This window comes from Haliotis asinina, chromosome 4 (genome assembly GCF_037392515.1).
Source record: "Haliotis asinina isolate JCU_RB_2024 chromosome 4, JCU_Hal_asi_v2, whole genome shotgun sequence".
Lineage (NCBI taxonomy): Eukaryota > Metazoa > Mollusca > Gastropoda > Lepetellida > Haliotidae > Haliotis > Haliotis asinina.
The window spans coordinates 78,695,628-78,713,440 of NC_090283.1; the positions used below are offsets into that span (position 1 = coordinate 78,695,628).

The following is a 17,813-nucleotide window of genomic DNA, read 5'->3' on the forward strand; positions in this document are numbered from 1 at the left end:
CGTGTCAGTGAAACTTTTTCTGGTCAATACATCAGACTGACTTATAATGAATCTCAATTAAAAGCATGAAACTTCACATTTGATGGATGCCTGCTGGTTGCCCTTTCCAGCATTGAACAAGCACGAAACACCCAGTGTGACAGGATACCAGTATATCTTGATGAGCTCTGAGTTGTATATCTACAAACAAGTCTAACAGAAATGTCACTCAAACATTTATAAACACTGAGGAACTCAAGGCTAAAACTGGTGACGGTTAATTTCACACACTATTGTGCCGCCCACACTGCATGACATATCAAATATTTGCTAAACAATGTTCAAGGGGTTCCACTGACGATGCTACAAATGAACATATAGGATGATTTTATACAAAAATCTTTTAATGTGCATTATGATCATCAGTAATAAAAAGATACATTAACATATATATTCTATTGATTTGCGTTGAAGACACAGATATTCACTGAGGAGGAATCGAGGACAATTAACTCCTGTTATTGAAAATTTCAAATTCCTGTTGTTGACCAATATTGTACCACGATAAATCTAAAATACATTTCCTTATTAAATATTTCTACATTGTCAAAGTTACACAAATACAGAGAAATCCCCAGGCTAGTTTGACTCTGTTTCAGATAAAATGGATCCAATTGTTACTATCACAAGTACATATTCAGGGACTATACATTCATGGACTAAACATCCAGTTGTCTACTCTTACGACCAGCATTGGAGAGAGGACCTGTTCCAACCTGGAACTCCACTGTGTCATACACAATGGGCCACTGCTCTTGTAGCATGAGTGAGTGAGTGAGTGAGTGAGTGAGTGAGTGAGTGAGTGAGTGAGTGAGTGAGTGTGAGCGAGTGTGAGTGAGTGAGTGAGTGAGCGAGCGAGGCAGGGAGGGAGGGAGGGAGCGAGGTTTAAGGCCTACACCACTTTGGGGGATGCCACAACTAACCTCAACAACTTCCGACCCCCTATAGTGTTGTTTTATATACTATTAACAAAACAGATAGTAGGTAGTGCCTGTATATATTTTAATTTTAAACATATTGATACAGTTACCAAGGTCATACAATCATATAATATTAATATTAAGTGTGAAAAGAATAATATGCTTTTATGTTAGACATTGATCAAAACGTCAAAGTTTATTACCCTCAAAGGAGCTCTTGACATAATTAACATTTTTTTTATTTAAGTGTCAGCTGACCTTTCCAGACCAGACAGAGTTGAAGTTTTTGAACCATAATCCACATACTGCAGGGAGCTGAAAGGCAACTGAATACTGTACATTGGATTCATTGACCAGGGTAATAATTATTGCTTCTAAGATAAACTTTCCAACCAAAGTACTGTCAGAAACAGATAAAAACAACAACAAAAACTGTTTAAGACTGTTACTCTGCATCCCTAAAATTTACACAACTGCAAATACCATATTTCAAAATAACCCACTTCAGCCTAACTGGGTGTTCATTGGGATGCATCTGCTGCCTACAGGCACAAGGGGTCATCTAAAAGATGTTTTGTGCTTTTTCATGTGTGTTGAATATGACATATACCTATTGATTAAGATCTGAAAAGTAATTCTTTAATAAAATTTATGCTGGGATATGTTACAGAGTCTGATACCTGATAACCCTGATAACGTCTTAAAACATACTGATGGCATGAGCACCAGAAGATAGACAGGACTGGATATTATTTGTAAATTGTTATCTGCTGTGTACTTCCCCAGGAATTCCCCTTAAGGACTGTCATATCTTAGCTGACATGTCTATCTTCATCCCAACCATCGTCTCCTACATCCATCCTGGTTTTGTTCTTGAGATGACCCCTCCTGACTGTTTCTTTTTATAAACTCTGTGATAGTGAGACTCCATGGTTGCTAAATCCTTAATTATGAGTTTCCGCATGAAAGTTAAAATTGTTTATGTCAGCTATCGTTTATAATGAAGCTAAGTCTAATTTCGATATGGTTTGTTTTAAAGATCACATATACTCTGGTAGGGTACAAACACAAAATCACTTGCTGACATCGCTATAAATGAAACCCGCCATTAAAACTACTCATTTCGATCTTTAATTAACTTTAATCAACCTTTGTCAACAATGCACAATTCTCAGCCGCAAACGAAAAATTTCAACCAATCAGAGTGGTGCGTCTATGTGACATTATTGTAGGTCAAGAAATGAGGGTCTGTGCAGTATTCATCTACATTTCAGGGGTTTAACTATTTTGTTTACAGGTTTGAACAAACCTGAAATCGTGAAAGCTGTTGAGAAAAATGAAAGCTACATGTTCTCACAATCTATCATTTAGTTTTGCCTCCTGCTTTGCCTAGTTTTCGAGTTACAACCCTTGTTTTCATAGACAATTCTGTCAAAATCACTTGGTGTCGCTAGCTTGTAATCTGTGTTAGGTGGTATAAACCTACATGTTATTTGTCATCATTCACTTGATGCTCAGTCAATGAATTTATAACAGGTATAATTAGTGGTAACGCCACTTAGATTACCTGACAAAGGCCCCCATTTGGCATTTCTTGTGTCTGGATCGATCAAAGGATTAACCGATAACACGTTGATTAATAAATTAGTTTTACGCGGATTTAAATGGAGGATTTGTCAAAAGGTAGTGTTTATGTATGTAAATTTAATAATCTATACTGAATACACTCTGTCATGTCTGTGTCTACGTACAAACAACACCCTTCTTTCAAGGATTAAGCTCCAGTATATTGATTGATTGCTCACTATTGGCTAACTAAATAACTTTTTAAAAAGAATGACGCACATTATGCAATTAGTTGCCAGGTGTGCTATCTTGGGTAACCAATGAAACTATACAGCAATGTGAAAAACCTGAAACGATACATCACATTTTCGTATATTAGACTATTAAAAGACACATCACTTGGGAAATCTGCAGATGGATTATAATTATCACTCGTTTTTGTGGATATTGGTGGATACATTCCTCGAACAAGGAAATAACCTGACAATGCTCCTTTAACTTTGATTTTAATATTTGCATTTTTGTTTTTATTAAGTTCAACAGAATCATTGTTTTCGTCGTGAAGTGTAATAATGCAGACATACACTAGGGTGTGTGTGCGAAGTATGATTCATATAGGCAAACTATGAAATGTCTACATATTACATTCCTGTTATACATTCGCAGATCGCTTCTTTTTATTAAGTTTCAAAATGCATACAAGCTATGATTATAAAGTAATCAGGATTATAAGACCAAGTATAAAGACGTATATTGACAAGTGTCTACATACTGATGAGTGAACGTTACAAACCAAGTAAATTTAGCAAGTGAAGAAATTTAGTATATACCACAGGCTTCCACAACACTCACTTTGCACACACTAACAACCAATTTAAGCACAAACAACAGGGTCCGGTAGAAATCTGTGCATAGTGACACCACCACCTGACCCCGAGGAAAAATTGATGGCAACACAACAATTCGGCATATCTTTGGTGACGTCAAGAAATCAGGAAGTCTTGTCTGCGGTTTCGTTTGCGGGCGAGAGAGAAGCAGACGGCTTTTTAGCAACTTTTGAGCGCTTGGTATTAATTAACAAGTTGTTTTTTTTAAAAACTGGTGTTCCGTTTATGACTAACCAGAAGTCTTTCATATGCAGTGATAAAAAGAGTACCAAAAAATTGAGTTTATTTGTTCTTTAATGTGTTTCCTATCTCCCTACCAGATGGAACTGTGGTTAGGTTGAACTCAGCTAAACAGATATTTCACACTTTCATACATCAACTACATAAATTGTAGCGATAAATGTGAAAAGAAAAACCAGTTTTTCCTAATCCCAACAATGCTTAAGTTTCCAGAGTCATAACTATAAACTGTAACAGGGATGAAGGCATTCTATGTTCAATAACCAAAAATTAAGGCAAAAGAAAAAAAAAATCAAAATTTACTTTCAAACATATCCTTATTCTCCCAAGTAACACCACTGTATGTTAATTAATAAGAAAAAAAGAAAAAAAAGAAACCATGCTGTTTTCAATAATTCTATGAAAATTCTCAAAAATACATTTTTAATTTAGTTTTCAAGGAAGTGAAAAGTCCATTGTCATGCACATGGCTACTGGTACAGGATATTTCAATTAGGTATCACTAAAAGTCTTGATAAACCAATCTTCAGTTTCACCATTCTAGACTAGTAACTTTGACCCTGAACCTTGGCCTTTTAAGGACAGCCTATCATTATCCCTGGATGAGCATGAGAGTTGGGATTACCATTTTGACCCTTATTTATACTGTATCTTTGTATCAACATGTCTACATGTGAGTTGGGACTATTGTATTTACATTAATAAATCCTGTACCTTGGCCTTGTAAAGACAGCCTATCATTATCCACATGTCTACAAATGTGCATGGACTACCATATTTAACCTAATACATTCCATTATTTGGGCCTTTTCAGGAAACCTATCATTATCCGTACATATGCATGAGAGCAGGGACTACCTTATTTACCCCAATAAATCTCATACCTTGGGATTGTAAGGTATAAAGAATTAATAAATTCTACATATAAAACAAATATTCTTTTTGTTAGGTTTTCACATTTGAACATTTAAAAAAAAAGACAAAATCTTCTGTATTAACCATGTTGACTTCCTGATTTACTGATCTGACCGTAACCATTGACACATGATTTCATTCATGTTAATACAAAAACAATTTATGACAAGTTACTCTGAACACACATAAATTGTCTTCAGCTGTATATTTATAAAAAACTTCAAAACTGGAAGAATCTTATGCAGTTCTTACAATACAGATATTATGGTATGTCAATCCCCACACTTTCAGACAGTAGTACCTGAGTCTGTACCTGAATGACCTACCCTTGCGTCCAGAAGATAAATCATTATCTTATCTCACTATAAACCACTTGAATTAGAGGTGTGACATTAATTGGTATGCTGGTGTACCTTAAAAGCAGCACGATACACAATGTGGTGTCACAATGTGAACCAGTATTTCTGATGATTTATCAGCCCTCACTGTCAGTTAGTTCTACACTGTACTACTACAGCTGGAAAGAATAAATAGCTTGCACGATATCTCAGTGGACACAAACTCATGATCATGATGATTCATACTTGAGCGTATACTGACATCATACTTGCTTGCATGTACAGTGTTGTTGAGGGTTTAGTACCAGCTTAATTCCATTTGACAAACTATGCCTGAAGCCGAGAAGACCAGGCCGGAACGTCAAAGCTACCACCTTGTATGACAATGATGCCAGCAACATCATCAACAGATACATGTGCAACAACAATAGAGCCTCACAAACACCAACTCCAGGACCGACCAATACTGAGAATCTTTCTTTCTAAGAACTGGCATCAGCTGAAATCAACTGCCTGACAACACTGTCAATAGTATAAGCGTCAAGGGATTTCAACATGCAGGTGGTTCCCGCGACTAAGATCTTACTCTCTCTCATCTGCTGTAATAATACCATCTTTGGTTTCTTCAGTGTCACAACACAGATACAGATACAGACAGATACAGATATCCGCTGAGAATTTGATGACAGTCACAGGAACTTACAACTGACAGGATTACAACACAATCATTCATAACTAATAGATTTTGGAACTTGAAACTCAAGATTCACTCTGGGATCTGTGACACTTTCATGAGGTGTACATGGATTTTTTGTGACCCTTCTACCCTCTCTGGTGAAAAGGCTCTTTCACCTCATGTCAAAATGGATTAAAACCCAAGCTCAGTTGTTGTGATGAATCATGGAGAAAGTTGCAAGAAAAGACGTTGGTCTCAACTTATGAACACTGAAGAGGCAATGGTTCATGGATGGCATGGGTTGGTGATTGGTTTTGGTGAACTGGTGCACAGGACGGAGGGGTTTTGGAAGGAAACATTTTATTTGAAGGCGACATTAATGATTATTGCACATTTTTTAGCAATCAACATGCATTACTAAGTGTTTGCAGTGGCTGCTTGTACTAGTATTTTAGTATTTCTGTAGGTGTCTACAGTGACAAGAATACACCCTAACAGGTGTCTACAGTGACAAGTGTACACACTAACAGGTGTGTGACACACTACAAGACTGCATGACTGAGGTTCAATGGATAGACCCACAGACCCCTGTGGCCCATTTTGCGTTACCTGTAGTGACTGACCTAAACACCCTGAGGTGTGTCGGGCACCAGGAACAGGATGTACATACTTCAAATACCACACTCAGCCCGGGTACTGAGTGGCCAGTGTCAATAATGCAATGTCATGGGTAACAACTTATCTATTGCACTAGAACAGTGATGTATCAGTAAACATCATTATACCTTTGCCAAGACTGTCAGTACGAAATACCGTTCTCACTGTATTAAGGAGCTGCAACTAATCACTGCCCGGCTACCATAATTGGATCTTCATTTGGCCTCAGCACATTTTAGGAATCACAATCTCAGCACCATTAGATATCAGATATGTCTAATATAACTGTTCGCCCCAGGGCATGTTATGTACATGCAGCATAAAATTTCACACTATCACATCATAATACCATATTGAGTTATTTCAAAAAGAGGGCAGGCAACACATTGAGAACAGACAATCAACAGCCATGATGCAGCACTAACAAATCAGGCTAAAATACAACACAGGATGAATGAGGTCAAAGGGGACCACAAACATGATAAAGAAGTCCGGTGTGGGCAGTAAGTAGCGCAGAGGACAACCTACACTTCTTAATGACAGACATTACCACAGTATGAACATGTACTACATGACCCACAATATTCATGAAACGGCCCCTAGTTTCCACGTGTGTCAGCCCTAGGTCTCACCCTAAATATACTTCTACTTATCACTGTGTAAACCCAACCAGCATTTGCTACTGACAGTACTGGACACTTTTGACTTCTTGTTCCTTAGTGTGTTCTGCAGCCGTGTCTCAAGGTCTGTTGCATTCAAGAGCTTCCGGATAATGATTGTATTGAAAAAGTATAGAACATAAAGCTGACATTATTTTAACATTTTTCCTTTCAATGCAACATTTCATACTAATGTAATCACTTAAACTATACATCAAGTAAATTCACCCCCAAACTGCATGTGGTTGTGACAAAACTTTAAATATACAATTTAAATATACTCTATGGCCATAGCTGCAACACTTCTAAAATGCCACTGAAAGATATTGAAAACTATGGAATATATATCCTTCTTTGCTATAACATATACTATTTATATACTAAAAACAGAAAGGATGGTCTTCAATTTTTGTACCATCATAGGATTTAAACTCAGGTCTTAAACATGACATGTTGACAACTGGTGCCCCATCTCGGCCATTATATATTATACTTAACTTGACAAGGGTAGAGTTGTGTAAAATTCATCATATCACAACATGCATTTTCACACATTACCAGAGACAAAAATATAATTTCTTCCTACTAAAGATATGCGCACACACTGCATCTTTCAGGATGTCAGTCCAAAAAACCTACTAATAGTGAGCATTTGTTACTTGAGGAAATGCAGAATTCCCATTACATTTCAGGGATCAAAATTACTAGTACCATCGTACATATGGCACGACTAAGATTGACATGGCACAGTTAAATTATTACCTGCATGCCCTTACGCCACACTTGATTTGTTTCCGAAAGTGCATTAAAGCATGTTTTTATCGTTATTATCTCTCATGACTTAAGGTGACACTATAAATAATGACTAATGATAAAGTGTACAGGTCAGCCAGACAGCTACTCATCAATGTCTTTCCAAAGTTTGAGGTCAGTAAATAAACAAAAATACATACCTAGCAATGTTTTATTACTCATGATTTATTATTGAATGTTACAAGTACAACGTTTACATTCACTTCAAGTCATGTAATGTTTTGAAGTTCAGTTTAATAGACCATGAATTTATGACACTCTTGAAATTGAAATGGGCTGCTTAAATTATCATGACAGTTCCCACTAGACAACACTTGAAAAAAATAAATTAATTTCAATCCCTGCATTTTCTACAACATTCACTGGCACAAAATTGAATTTGCACACTAGACAGTGCACTTCTCAATCCTTTCTGCATCATAATGGTAATGTCATGTATTATCTCCTGGTCAATAAAACTGATATTCCCCTCTTCTAATGAATTTAACCACTATTACGAAAAAATTTTTCACTAACACTACCATTAAAAATGTTCCTCTACCAAGCACATGTATGTACCTATTCTTCAATCATGTCATGCTAAAAATATCTTCATTAACCAAAAGATTTCTGGAAATTCAAAAACAAAAAATGTTGATAAGAGAGGAATTACAGCATAAAAGGTTAAAATTGATTGAAAATGTCTTGCTAGTTGTTTTGTGAGAAACCTTGGAAACCTGCCGATATTGACAGAAACAATGTCCCACTTAGATAAAAGATGGGACACGCATAGTAAACATGGTATGTGTAAACAGCAGAGTAAGACTAGATCATCCATGTCGCCTACACTCATCTCTGCGATGAATACCGCCTTGATTATGCTAACTATGCACGTGATTAATGATTGAAGACAGGACAATCAAGAGGTGTCCACGACAAATCATTTGATGAAAAATATACCTTGGACATGGAACTAATGCATACTGAACAAAACAATTATGCTGTCATAAACAAGGACCTTTTGGATCAGGCTCAGATGTTAACATATTTTTATAACTTCAATATTGTATAGCAACACTGTCGTCAATCAAACAAGGTAGAAGGTTTAACACAAGACACACAGTACTACCCATACAATGACATCGAAGTAGTTCCAACTACAGTGACTAAGAAAAGTGTTTTTCTGGATGTCAATTTGTTTACTGCGTGGAACACATGCCTGTTGTGAGTATGGTTACACTCCAAAACATTCTGTTCCTCATAACAAAGAAGTTGACAAACATGAAAACGTCTCTTCCTTACGGGTATCACTTCTACATGCCATTCAAAGACTTACACCGACAAAAACCAAAATATTTCTTATTCTCATTCACACCTGTGCCTCCACTATGTGCATATGTAAACAGAATATGCATTTACTGCATCTGGTAAATGCACAATAATATTCACTGTATTAAATTCATGACCAGGAAAATAAAAAGCATGTGATCTAAGAAATGATGAAACAGGCTGTGACATTTCATTAATTTTCATGATCTGTTATTTTCTGTAGGACTTATAAAGCTCCTATAGTTACTAATTACCTTGAAAATAGTAATGGGAGGTCTTTACTTCGGTGAACGTATAACCTTGATTTTCTGAAATATTTGTTCTGAAACCTTTTGTGTAAAAGATACATTGTTGTGCTGAATGATTGAATTGTTTCAAACAAAGCAGTTTCAAGACATTTTTGTAGCATAACTCCTTAAAATCAAAACATAAGGTATTCATGAATGAATATGTGTATTCATCACCCAATACCCGTGATACAAAACATAATTGCTTCAGCAGTACATTTGCTGCCGCTCTGCTGACAATAAGAGACAACTCACACATGCTCGTATCTGGTTCATGAACATGAGCCATCAGGCTCAATGCTTATCAATGTACCCCAGTGGCATATGATGCAGTTCAGTGGAATCTGATAGTCTGGACCTGGCTCAGATATTTACAGACAGCAGTCATTCCATAGAAATACTACACAGGGCAACTCAAAGCCATATAATATTAAGACATTTTATGAGTGCTTCTGGCAGTGACAACGCCAAGCACACCCTAGCACAAAATGTGGTAAAAATGCATGTGCATCAAAACAAAACAGTATCTTCAAGAAACGAGGATCAGAAGTTCTATTAGACTTCAATGCAATATGGAAGCTAGTCAGTGCGTGTGTGAACGAAAACAGAATGTTACCATGGTAACGAAAAAATAAGTCGTGATGGATATCGTAGAGGGATGATCTGAGGTAATTTCAACTAAAATGGGGATATATATTTTATCTGATAATCAAGGATGTATTTTAAGATTATCATCAGTTCTAATGGAAGCTATTAAACAATGTTGGACAAAATGTCAACAACTGGAGCATGAGTGAGGGGGCCACGCCCGCAGTGTCCATACACCGATAACATTTTAACCCCTGGGACAGAGACAGCTGTTCAGTGTTCACTGTGTACATACAACACATGGCCTGACAAAACACATGATCAGCATTGATTCCAAATGAATGACACCAGCAAATGTGTTCAATGAACTCACCAATATCACTAGGAGAGACAGTATTGCCACCAAACACTACAAGTGCACTGAGGAGTATCTTTGTATCACATATCCAGTACAGCACGACCGTTATTGCTTGCCATCTGTGCACCACATATATCATATTGCAGGATACAACAGTAGGTTGATTCCATATGTACATCAGATATTGCATTTTTATTCAGTGAGGACATATGTTTTCTTTTATGATTACTGACCAACCTATGTCATATTTGGGATTTCACTTTCTCAGTAAAGTACAAATTCTAGTACTTTTTTCGGTTGAGTCCCATCCGGGATTCGAACCCGCACCCTCAGAGTCAGCCGCCTAGCCCGCTCAGCCACCTTGGAAGTCGCGGTGGCTGAGCGGGCTAGGCGGCTGACTTTGTGTGCTGGCGATTAGGTGCCTGACTCTGAGGGTGCGGGTTCGAATCCCGGATGGGACTCAACCGAAAAAAGTACTAGAATTTGTACTTTACTAAGAAAGTGAAATCCCAAATATGACATATGTTGCATTTGACCACTTTCTAAATGGCATCGTGTAATCACTGACAAACCTCTTTTCACAGAAAGAGCATTTTTCCCCTCCTTTAAAATCTATCTTGACAATGAATGGAAATATTCAGTCTACTCATCAAAAGAAGTGCGATCACTAGATTGTCTGGTCTGATATGGCGTCAGACTGTAAATTATCATGCCTGGACCAGACAATCCAGTATCAATATCATGAGCATCAGTTTACACAATTGGGATTTGATGACATGCTCAGGCAAGTGCATCGAGTTGCAAACCCGATCCCGTTAGTCACTTCTTACTATAGGTGTGGGTTCATAAAGACAAATTCTAACATATATCATTACTGTACAAGAAATCAAATGTCATATTTACTTGCGACATGCTTCAGTGATAACTGAAATTGCCTGGTTAACACAACTGAAATAAAATGTCAGAACTGAAATTGTTCAAACCAAAAATCATAATCATATGTGTGTAATATGGTATCCAATTCGACAAGACAAATTTGGGACTAGGAAAAACTTAGACGGAAAGAAAAGACTTCCTGGTTTCATTTGTTATGATAGGCCATTCATTTCAGAGTGTTACAAGAATTTAATAGGATGAAAATTAACATCTTAGCAATATTTTAACACTATTACTGGTGGCATTTTGCAGCATAGCATCTAGAAACAACAAAGGAAACATTTTAGCCTCATCAAGATAATACAATATACCACTACATTATTTGATACCATACATGGCTAATTCTGGCAAGATTCATAAGTCTCAGGTGGCAGAGTGACTAGTTGTGAGTTAGAATGAATACAGACAGCTGAGTAGATCAATACTCATCATATCAGTCACTGGACTGCATATTCCTGTCTTGGCTGATTTACAGACTGCCATCATATAGCTGGAGCATTGTAAAGAGTAGCATAAAACAACAAACAAGTAGACACAATAATCAATATCCCCCGCTTTACCTCAAACTTCAGTCAAAGTCAATCTTGTTGCTATGGAAACTTCAAAAATATTTTATTCAGAATTCCAAAACTATCAAAAGGCACCATTACACCATTAGACCAATCTATATGTCAAGTTTGGTGAAGAAATATTGAATGGTTTTAGAGTTCTGCTCCGGAAAAGATAAATGTGCATGGATGGACAGACGCATGCACGCACAGACAAGGTGCATTTAAATACCCCCTGCAAAACGCGTTGCTGGCGATAACAAACAACAGTCAATGATTTCACTATTGCCTTAATGTAGGATGTGGAGGGATGGAGATATGACAAATCCTAGCCTTCCACCAAGGCTCACTGAATGTACCAAGTACTGAATGCTGAGCCTACGGATGTATAGAGGCAGACGCAAGTCTAGATAAGCAGTGTTGGCTCAAGAGAGGGTTTTGGAGTGTTTTGACTCAACAAATTCAGTGAGCACCCCCTCTATTTTAAATCTGCCCATCTATTTAACATTGGAAGGGGTCCAGAAACATTATTTTCATCAATTTGGACCCACTCAAAATTTCTCCCAAATCTGACACTTGATAAGTGGACAGTATCTCAAGTTCTCAGTCAGTTATCTAGTATTTTTTAGAAATTATAATTTAAACTATTCATTTTTACCTTATAGACTCGTGCAAGACTAGATATAACCAGTAATCATAGAATACTGGCACACATAAGGGAAGCAACTCATACTCTACATCCTAAAGTTGGGGAGTATTGCTAGAGAAATATCATTATGCAAAAAGAATACTCTCAATTAGAGTGAAAAGCATCAGAAAAGGTTCACTGCTTTCTTATACATGTATTGACCGTAAGCCTTCTGTCTACTAAAGAAACAACATTTCCCAGCCAGGAACCTTAATCGAATCTTGAGTAATTCTACAGATGCCTTGGAGGAATTTCACTACAGCCATATCTCTGCACAACAGCAGCTGCACATTAGTAGGTCTAATTCATACACCCTGAGGTGATCTCGTTATGGTTGGCTAATCAAAACACATCCTGGTTGCAACATTCATATGGGTAGTCATCTCGAAACCTTGAAAAGGAAACATGGGTTATCCCTTAATCGTCATGAATAAACATGTCCTCTAGAACAATCAGTCAAGTTGTCAGGCTGAAATTGCAAAACAAAGTGAGAAATTCTAATACATGACCATGCATTTTGAGAAAGTTTAGTAAAGTCCGGTGTGTTTTTGAAAAGCTCCTCACTCTCCGTCTAGATTCTAACCCCTTGTTTACACTTCAGGTAGAATGAGGTCGCCTCACTGTTGCACAATTAAGACACGATAAGGAACAAAGACATTGCATATAAGTTCTCCTTGACAAATATAATAATGGAAAAATATAGTGTAATTAACTCGTCGATTTAGCAGTGACAACTTGACTAAGCTTTTTTGTACAGTAGTGAAATTCAAGTTTCCTACCAAGTCAAACTCAAAGGGGAAAGTGGGCCTCCCACCAAATCTTCGGTAACCCAGGGAAGACATGTTGCTCTGTTCTGTACTTTCAAGGGAATCTTCAGCACATTCAATATGAACATCACCGATTGTAGAAACCGAATTATTATCACTGTCGCTGAACACACGTTACCGTTTACACTGAACTAAGATCGCCACACTTTCGTCCCAATTAACCGAGAACATATTATATGAACAACTAACAACACATCTATTCGCTCTGTACAATATTTAGATCTAATTGCTGGACACATAAGAGTATGTTTAAAGTCACTATTTATTTAGTTCAATATTTAGCTAATTTGACATATACATTGACATATCGTTCGCCACAGGGCATAATTTTCAGGTATACCTCTACTTACTTAATATTAGTTAGTTGTAAGTAAAATACTACACAGCAACAGGTGCTTCACATTTGTCGGCTGCTATGGCACAGACTCGGCACATGCACGAACACACGGAGAAGACGGAATGTATACTACATGCTCATGCGTTGTAACATTGACAGTCTAGTCAATATGCTTAACCGCTACCATGCATGAGAACGATATATGACTGCATGGATCTTGAAGAGTAAGTCAGCTAGTCCATGCTGACAACCACAACAACATGCTGGACAACGAGTGGGACAGTCAGAATGGTATCTACTGTCCTCAGTAGGCCCACAGTGCTGCTTGGATTAGAAACAAAAATCCCCAAACCCAATCCCCCACAACAAGCCCGAAATAAAAAATACAGTATCAGCATAAGAGTCATAAAATCCAAACCCAAAACAAAAACACAGATACATTTATGTATATAGTTTTGTGTATTTTTGTTTTTGTTTGGCTTTTATAAATGCCTATTGTGTTGATGTTGATTTTGTTTAATTCCAGGGTTATTGTTTTGTTTTTTGCCTTTTTGCCCGTAGTCCCAGCAGTACAGTTGATGCTGACCTACAGGTTGTCCAATGCTGATTTTGGTTAGAACCTGCATGACAAGTATTTTAGCCGACCTAGTAGTGTAGTGTTTGTTGCAAGGCTGCGCATGCACTATAAAGGTGGCGTTTGCGAAAAATGACCTCAAACAAGTGCAAAAAATAACGAGTCATGGATAACATAGATAAGGTTACCCATACATTTGACCATGCTATACTGAATTCGGACATCCAAGGTAATATATAATATCTCGATTATAGCTATGAGACATGGTATGCACATATACACATATTGAGAAGTACACGATGGGTATCGTTGCATCATTGCATTGTGGGTTCATCGACACAGACTGGTAGAAACAGTGGCTTATGTTTTTTGAAAAAAATCACACCTTATATATTTCTCAAGCACATGACGGACAGTGAGAGTGTTGAACGAACCAGCTGTGTGCACTGGCTATGAGCCGTTGTAAGAGCTGCACATGCTGTCATATATATCATTTTACATCATAGAAATTCTTCTAGTTGTTAAATTTAATAGTTATAATGATTCATAATTTTTACATTCTCGACGCGCTGTAAACTCCAAATGTTCCATAAATTTATTTTCTGCAAATGTGCTTATGAAACATTCACATAAACTACCACAGGCAATTTCTGGTGTAATTTAACATTAACTTGCCAGAAAAATGAAGAACATATCATTTGGATTCAATTAATGGAGTAAGCGGAATTAGGTTCAGTGCGTAGATATAGTACCTCGATCCCAGATAGCATTCTGACATTGGCCCAACGTTGGCCCAACTTCACCAGTTACGTTAAATTGGCCCAACGTTTGCAAACAAATGTTGGCCCTACGATGGGTTTAACATCTGTTTGATTCCTCGATCATGCAATACCTCTTATAATACCTGCCCTGAAATGTCTGTACAAATCTCGCAATTCTATCACATATTCACATAGCAAGCAATATATTCTTATTCAAGTTTAATTCACTCTCTCTGTCCATGGTGGCGGTCCCCTGGACTGCTTGATGTAGGCTAAAAAAGTAAATAATGTTCAAGTCTTCATTCATTACAAAACGATTCACAAGAATATTAAACAATTGTTGAGATGGTATACAAATCTGATCAAGTAAAAGATAACATTAACGTTAGAATGAAGATTTTTATGGATATCAATGGATTCTTCTTATGAGAGAACACAACGTTTCGGAGTTAATGCTTACTCCTTCATCAGGTGATTGAGAAAGGGATACAGAGGTGTATTTATATGTACAGGTAAAACAATAACAAAGTAACAAGTGGAATGAGTTAACGAAAGCTAGCATAAACAAGCACTGATAGGAAGCCGATAGTTAAGATAACAATGATGGAAGCCAATGGTAATGCATTACAGTACATGATTGGGGATAAGGATGGAAGCCAATGGTGATACATTACGCATGATAGGATGATGTACATAACACACGATAGGGGGTGAGCATGTTTACATGAGGGTTGGTGATGTACAAACACAAGTATGTACTCGGGTAGATAGGCTATACATGAATTACATAGATAGAATGTACACAGGTAGATGAGATTAATTTATCAATAAGTCCCAGGCACTTGGTAGGTACACTCCTTGGTCGCGGTTGATGGCTGGTTTCTGTCTCCGGATCTCGATGGCCTCTTGCAGTTTCCTTTGGCGCCAGTTGTTGTTGTTGGTAGATAGCATCCTAGTGTCCTCCCATCGAATTGAGTGTTCAGGGTTCTTGAGAATGTGTTCAGAGATGGCCGATTTCTGGTCGAGTTTCCTGACTGAGGTCTGATGTTCCTTCATTCTGGTGTTGATTGGTCTCAGCGTTTCTCCAATGTATAGGTCGCCACAGTTGCAAGGGATCTGGTAGATGCATCCTCTCGGGTAGGGTGTTCACAGCTGGGTCCTTTACCGTTGGCTTTTAGGTAGGTCTTGATGGTCTTGCCACTGGAGAAGGTGACATCGATGCTGGCTTTGGTCTTGATGAGGCGTGATATTTGATGACTGATGGGGCCAAGGTAGGGTATGGTTACTCTGATGGGTGATGGAGAAGGTTTGGGGCGGGGTTCTCGGTCCTTGAGGGTCTTGTTGATGGTGGCTGTGACGAGCTGGGGAAGGTAACCGTTGAGTGTGGTGAATGTCTTTCTGAGGTGGTCCAGTTCATTGTTTAGGGCATCGGGGTGGCAGAGGGCTTTGGCACGTCTGGTAAGGGTGGCGATGATAGCTTGCTTGATCTGAGGGTGGTGGCAGGAGTTGTAGTGGATGTACTGGTCGGTGTGCGTCGGCTTGCGGTAAACTGAGATTCTAAGTCCATCGTCTGTGGTGTGGAGGGATACATCAAGGAAGGGCAGGTGTTGGTTGGTCTCAGTCTCCATGGTGAACTTGATTCTTGGATGTTGGTCGTTGAGGTGGTTGAGGAGCTCATTGGGGTCGTTGTCATGGGCGATGGTGGTGAAGGTGTCGTCGACTTTGCGGTACCAACAGAGGGGCTGGAACGGAGCTGTGGAGAGGGCTGCTTCCTCGAAGGAGGTCATGAAGATTTCTGTAATGAGAGGAGAAAGAGGTGAGCCCATGGGGAGACCGTGGATCTGCTTGTATATCTTACCATTGAATGTGAAGTAGGAGGTGTCAAAGCAGCTGCGGGCGAGGTTGATGATGCTGTCTATGGTGAGCTGGGTGTCCAAGTCATCTATCCGGTTGGCTAACTTGCTGCGAAGGATGTCCAGGGCTTCTTCTAGTGGGATGTTGGTGAAGAGGTCCACGACGTCGTAGCTGACCATGGTGCCTGTGGGGTTGGATTCTTTCAGCTGGTTGACAAAGGATGAAGAGTCGCTGATGTAGGACTTGCCATCTTTGCCAAGTGGAGCGAGGAGACGTGTGAGGAACTGGGCGGTGTTGTAGAAAACTGAACCTCTTGAGCAGACTAGGATCCGGGCTTTGGGCGGGTTCTTGTGGATCTTGATGGTGGATCTTCCGTATGGGGCTTGGGAGTTGATAGGGTTCAGCTGGTTGAAGATGATGTCGTTGATTTCTCTCTTCTCATGGAGGTCCTTCAGCGTTTTCTTGTGTTGTCTTTCCAGTCTGGCCGTCGGATCTTTCTTGATATTGAGGTAGGTGGTGGTGTCTGAGAGGCTGTTGTTGACGAGCTGGAGGAATTCCGGGGTGTCCATGATGACTGCTGCTTTGCCCTTGTCAGCTTCGGTGATGGTGATGCTGTCATCCTTCTTGAGTTCGGTGATGGCCTGTCTCTCTTGGTGCGTGAGGTTGGGGCGGGCCTTGGGAGCTTGCTTGATGGTGTCTATAATCTGGTGTCGGAGGTAGTCTACGTTGCCATTGGGAGCCAGTTGTTGAAGTCCACTTTCAATGCTGGTGATGAAGGCATCTGTGTTGATCTTGGCGGCGACTGGGACATACTTCAGGCCTTTAGCAAGGAGGGATGTCTGAGATGGTGTGAGAGGCTTGCTGCTGAGGTTGATGACTGTCTTGAGGTTGGTGTTGTTGTTGTCAGCTTCGGGAATGTTGGAGGTGGAAGGACGTTGTAACTGGGTGAACTTGGTGAACCATACCCTACCTTGGCCCCATCAGTCATCAAATATCACGCCTCATCAAGACCAAAGCCAGCATCGATGTCACCTTCT

At 38.9% G+C, this 17,813-nt stretch overlaps 1 protein-coding gene across 3 annotated transcripts in view; it reads right to left on the reverse strand.

Annotated features, from left to right (window-relative positions):
• Positions 1-13,421, reverse strand: part of LOC137281942 (phospholipid-transporting ATPase IF-like) — a 107,543-nt gene extending 94,122 nt beyond the window's left edge. For 2 of the 3 annotated variants that reach the window (XM_067813673.1, XM_067813672.1), the window contains exon 1: positions 13,203-13,350. In XM_067813673.1, coding sequence (XP_067669774.1) covers positions 13,203-13,265 — 63 coding nt within the window. In that variant the 5' untranslated portion in view covers positions 13,266-13,350. Of the gene's footprint in view, positions 1-13,202 lie in introns of all 3 variants that reach the window. The other variant, XM_067813670.1, reaches the window with a different exon arrangement.
• Between the last annotated feature and the right edge of the window lie 4,392 nt (positions 13,422-17,813).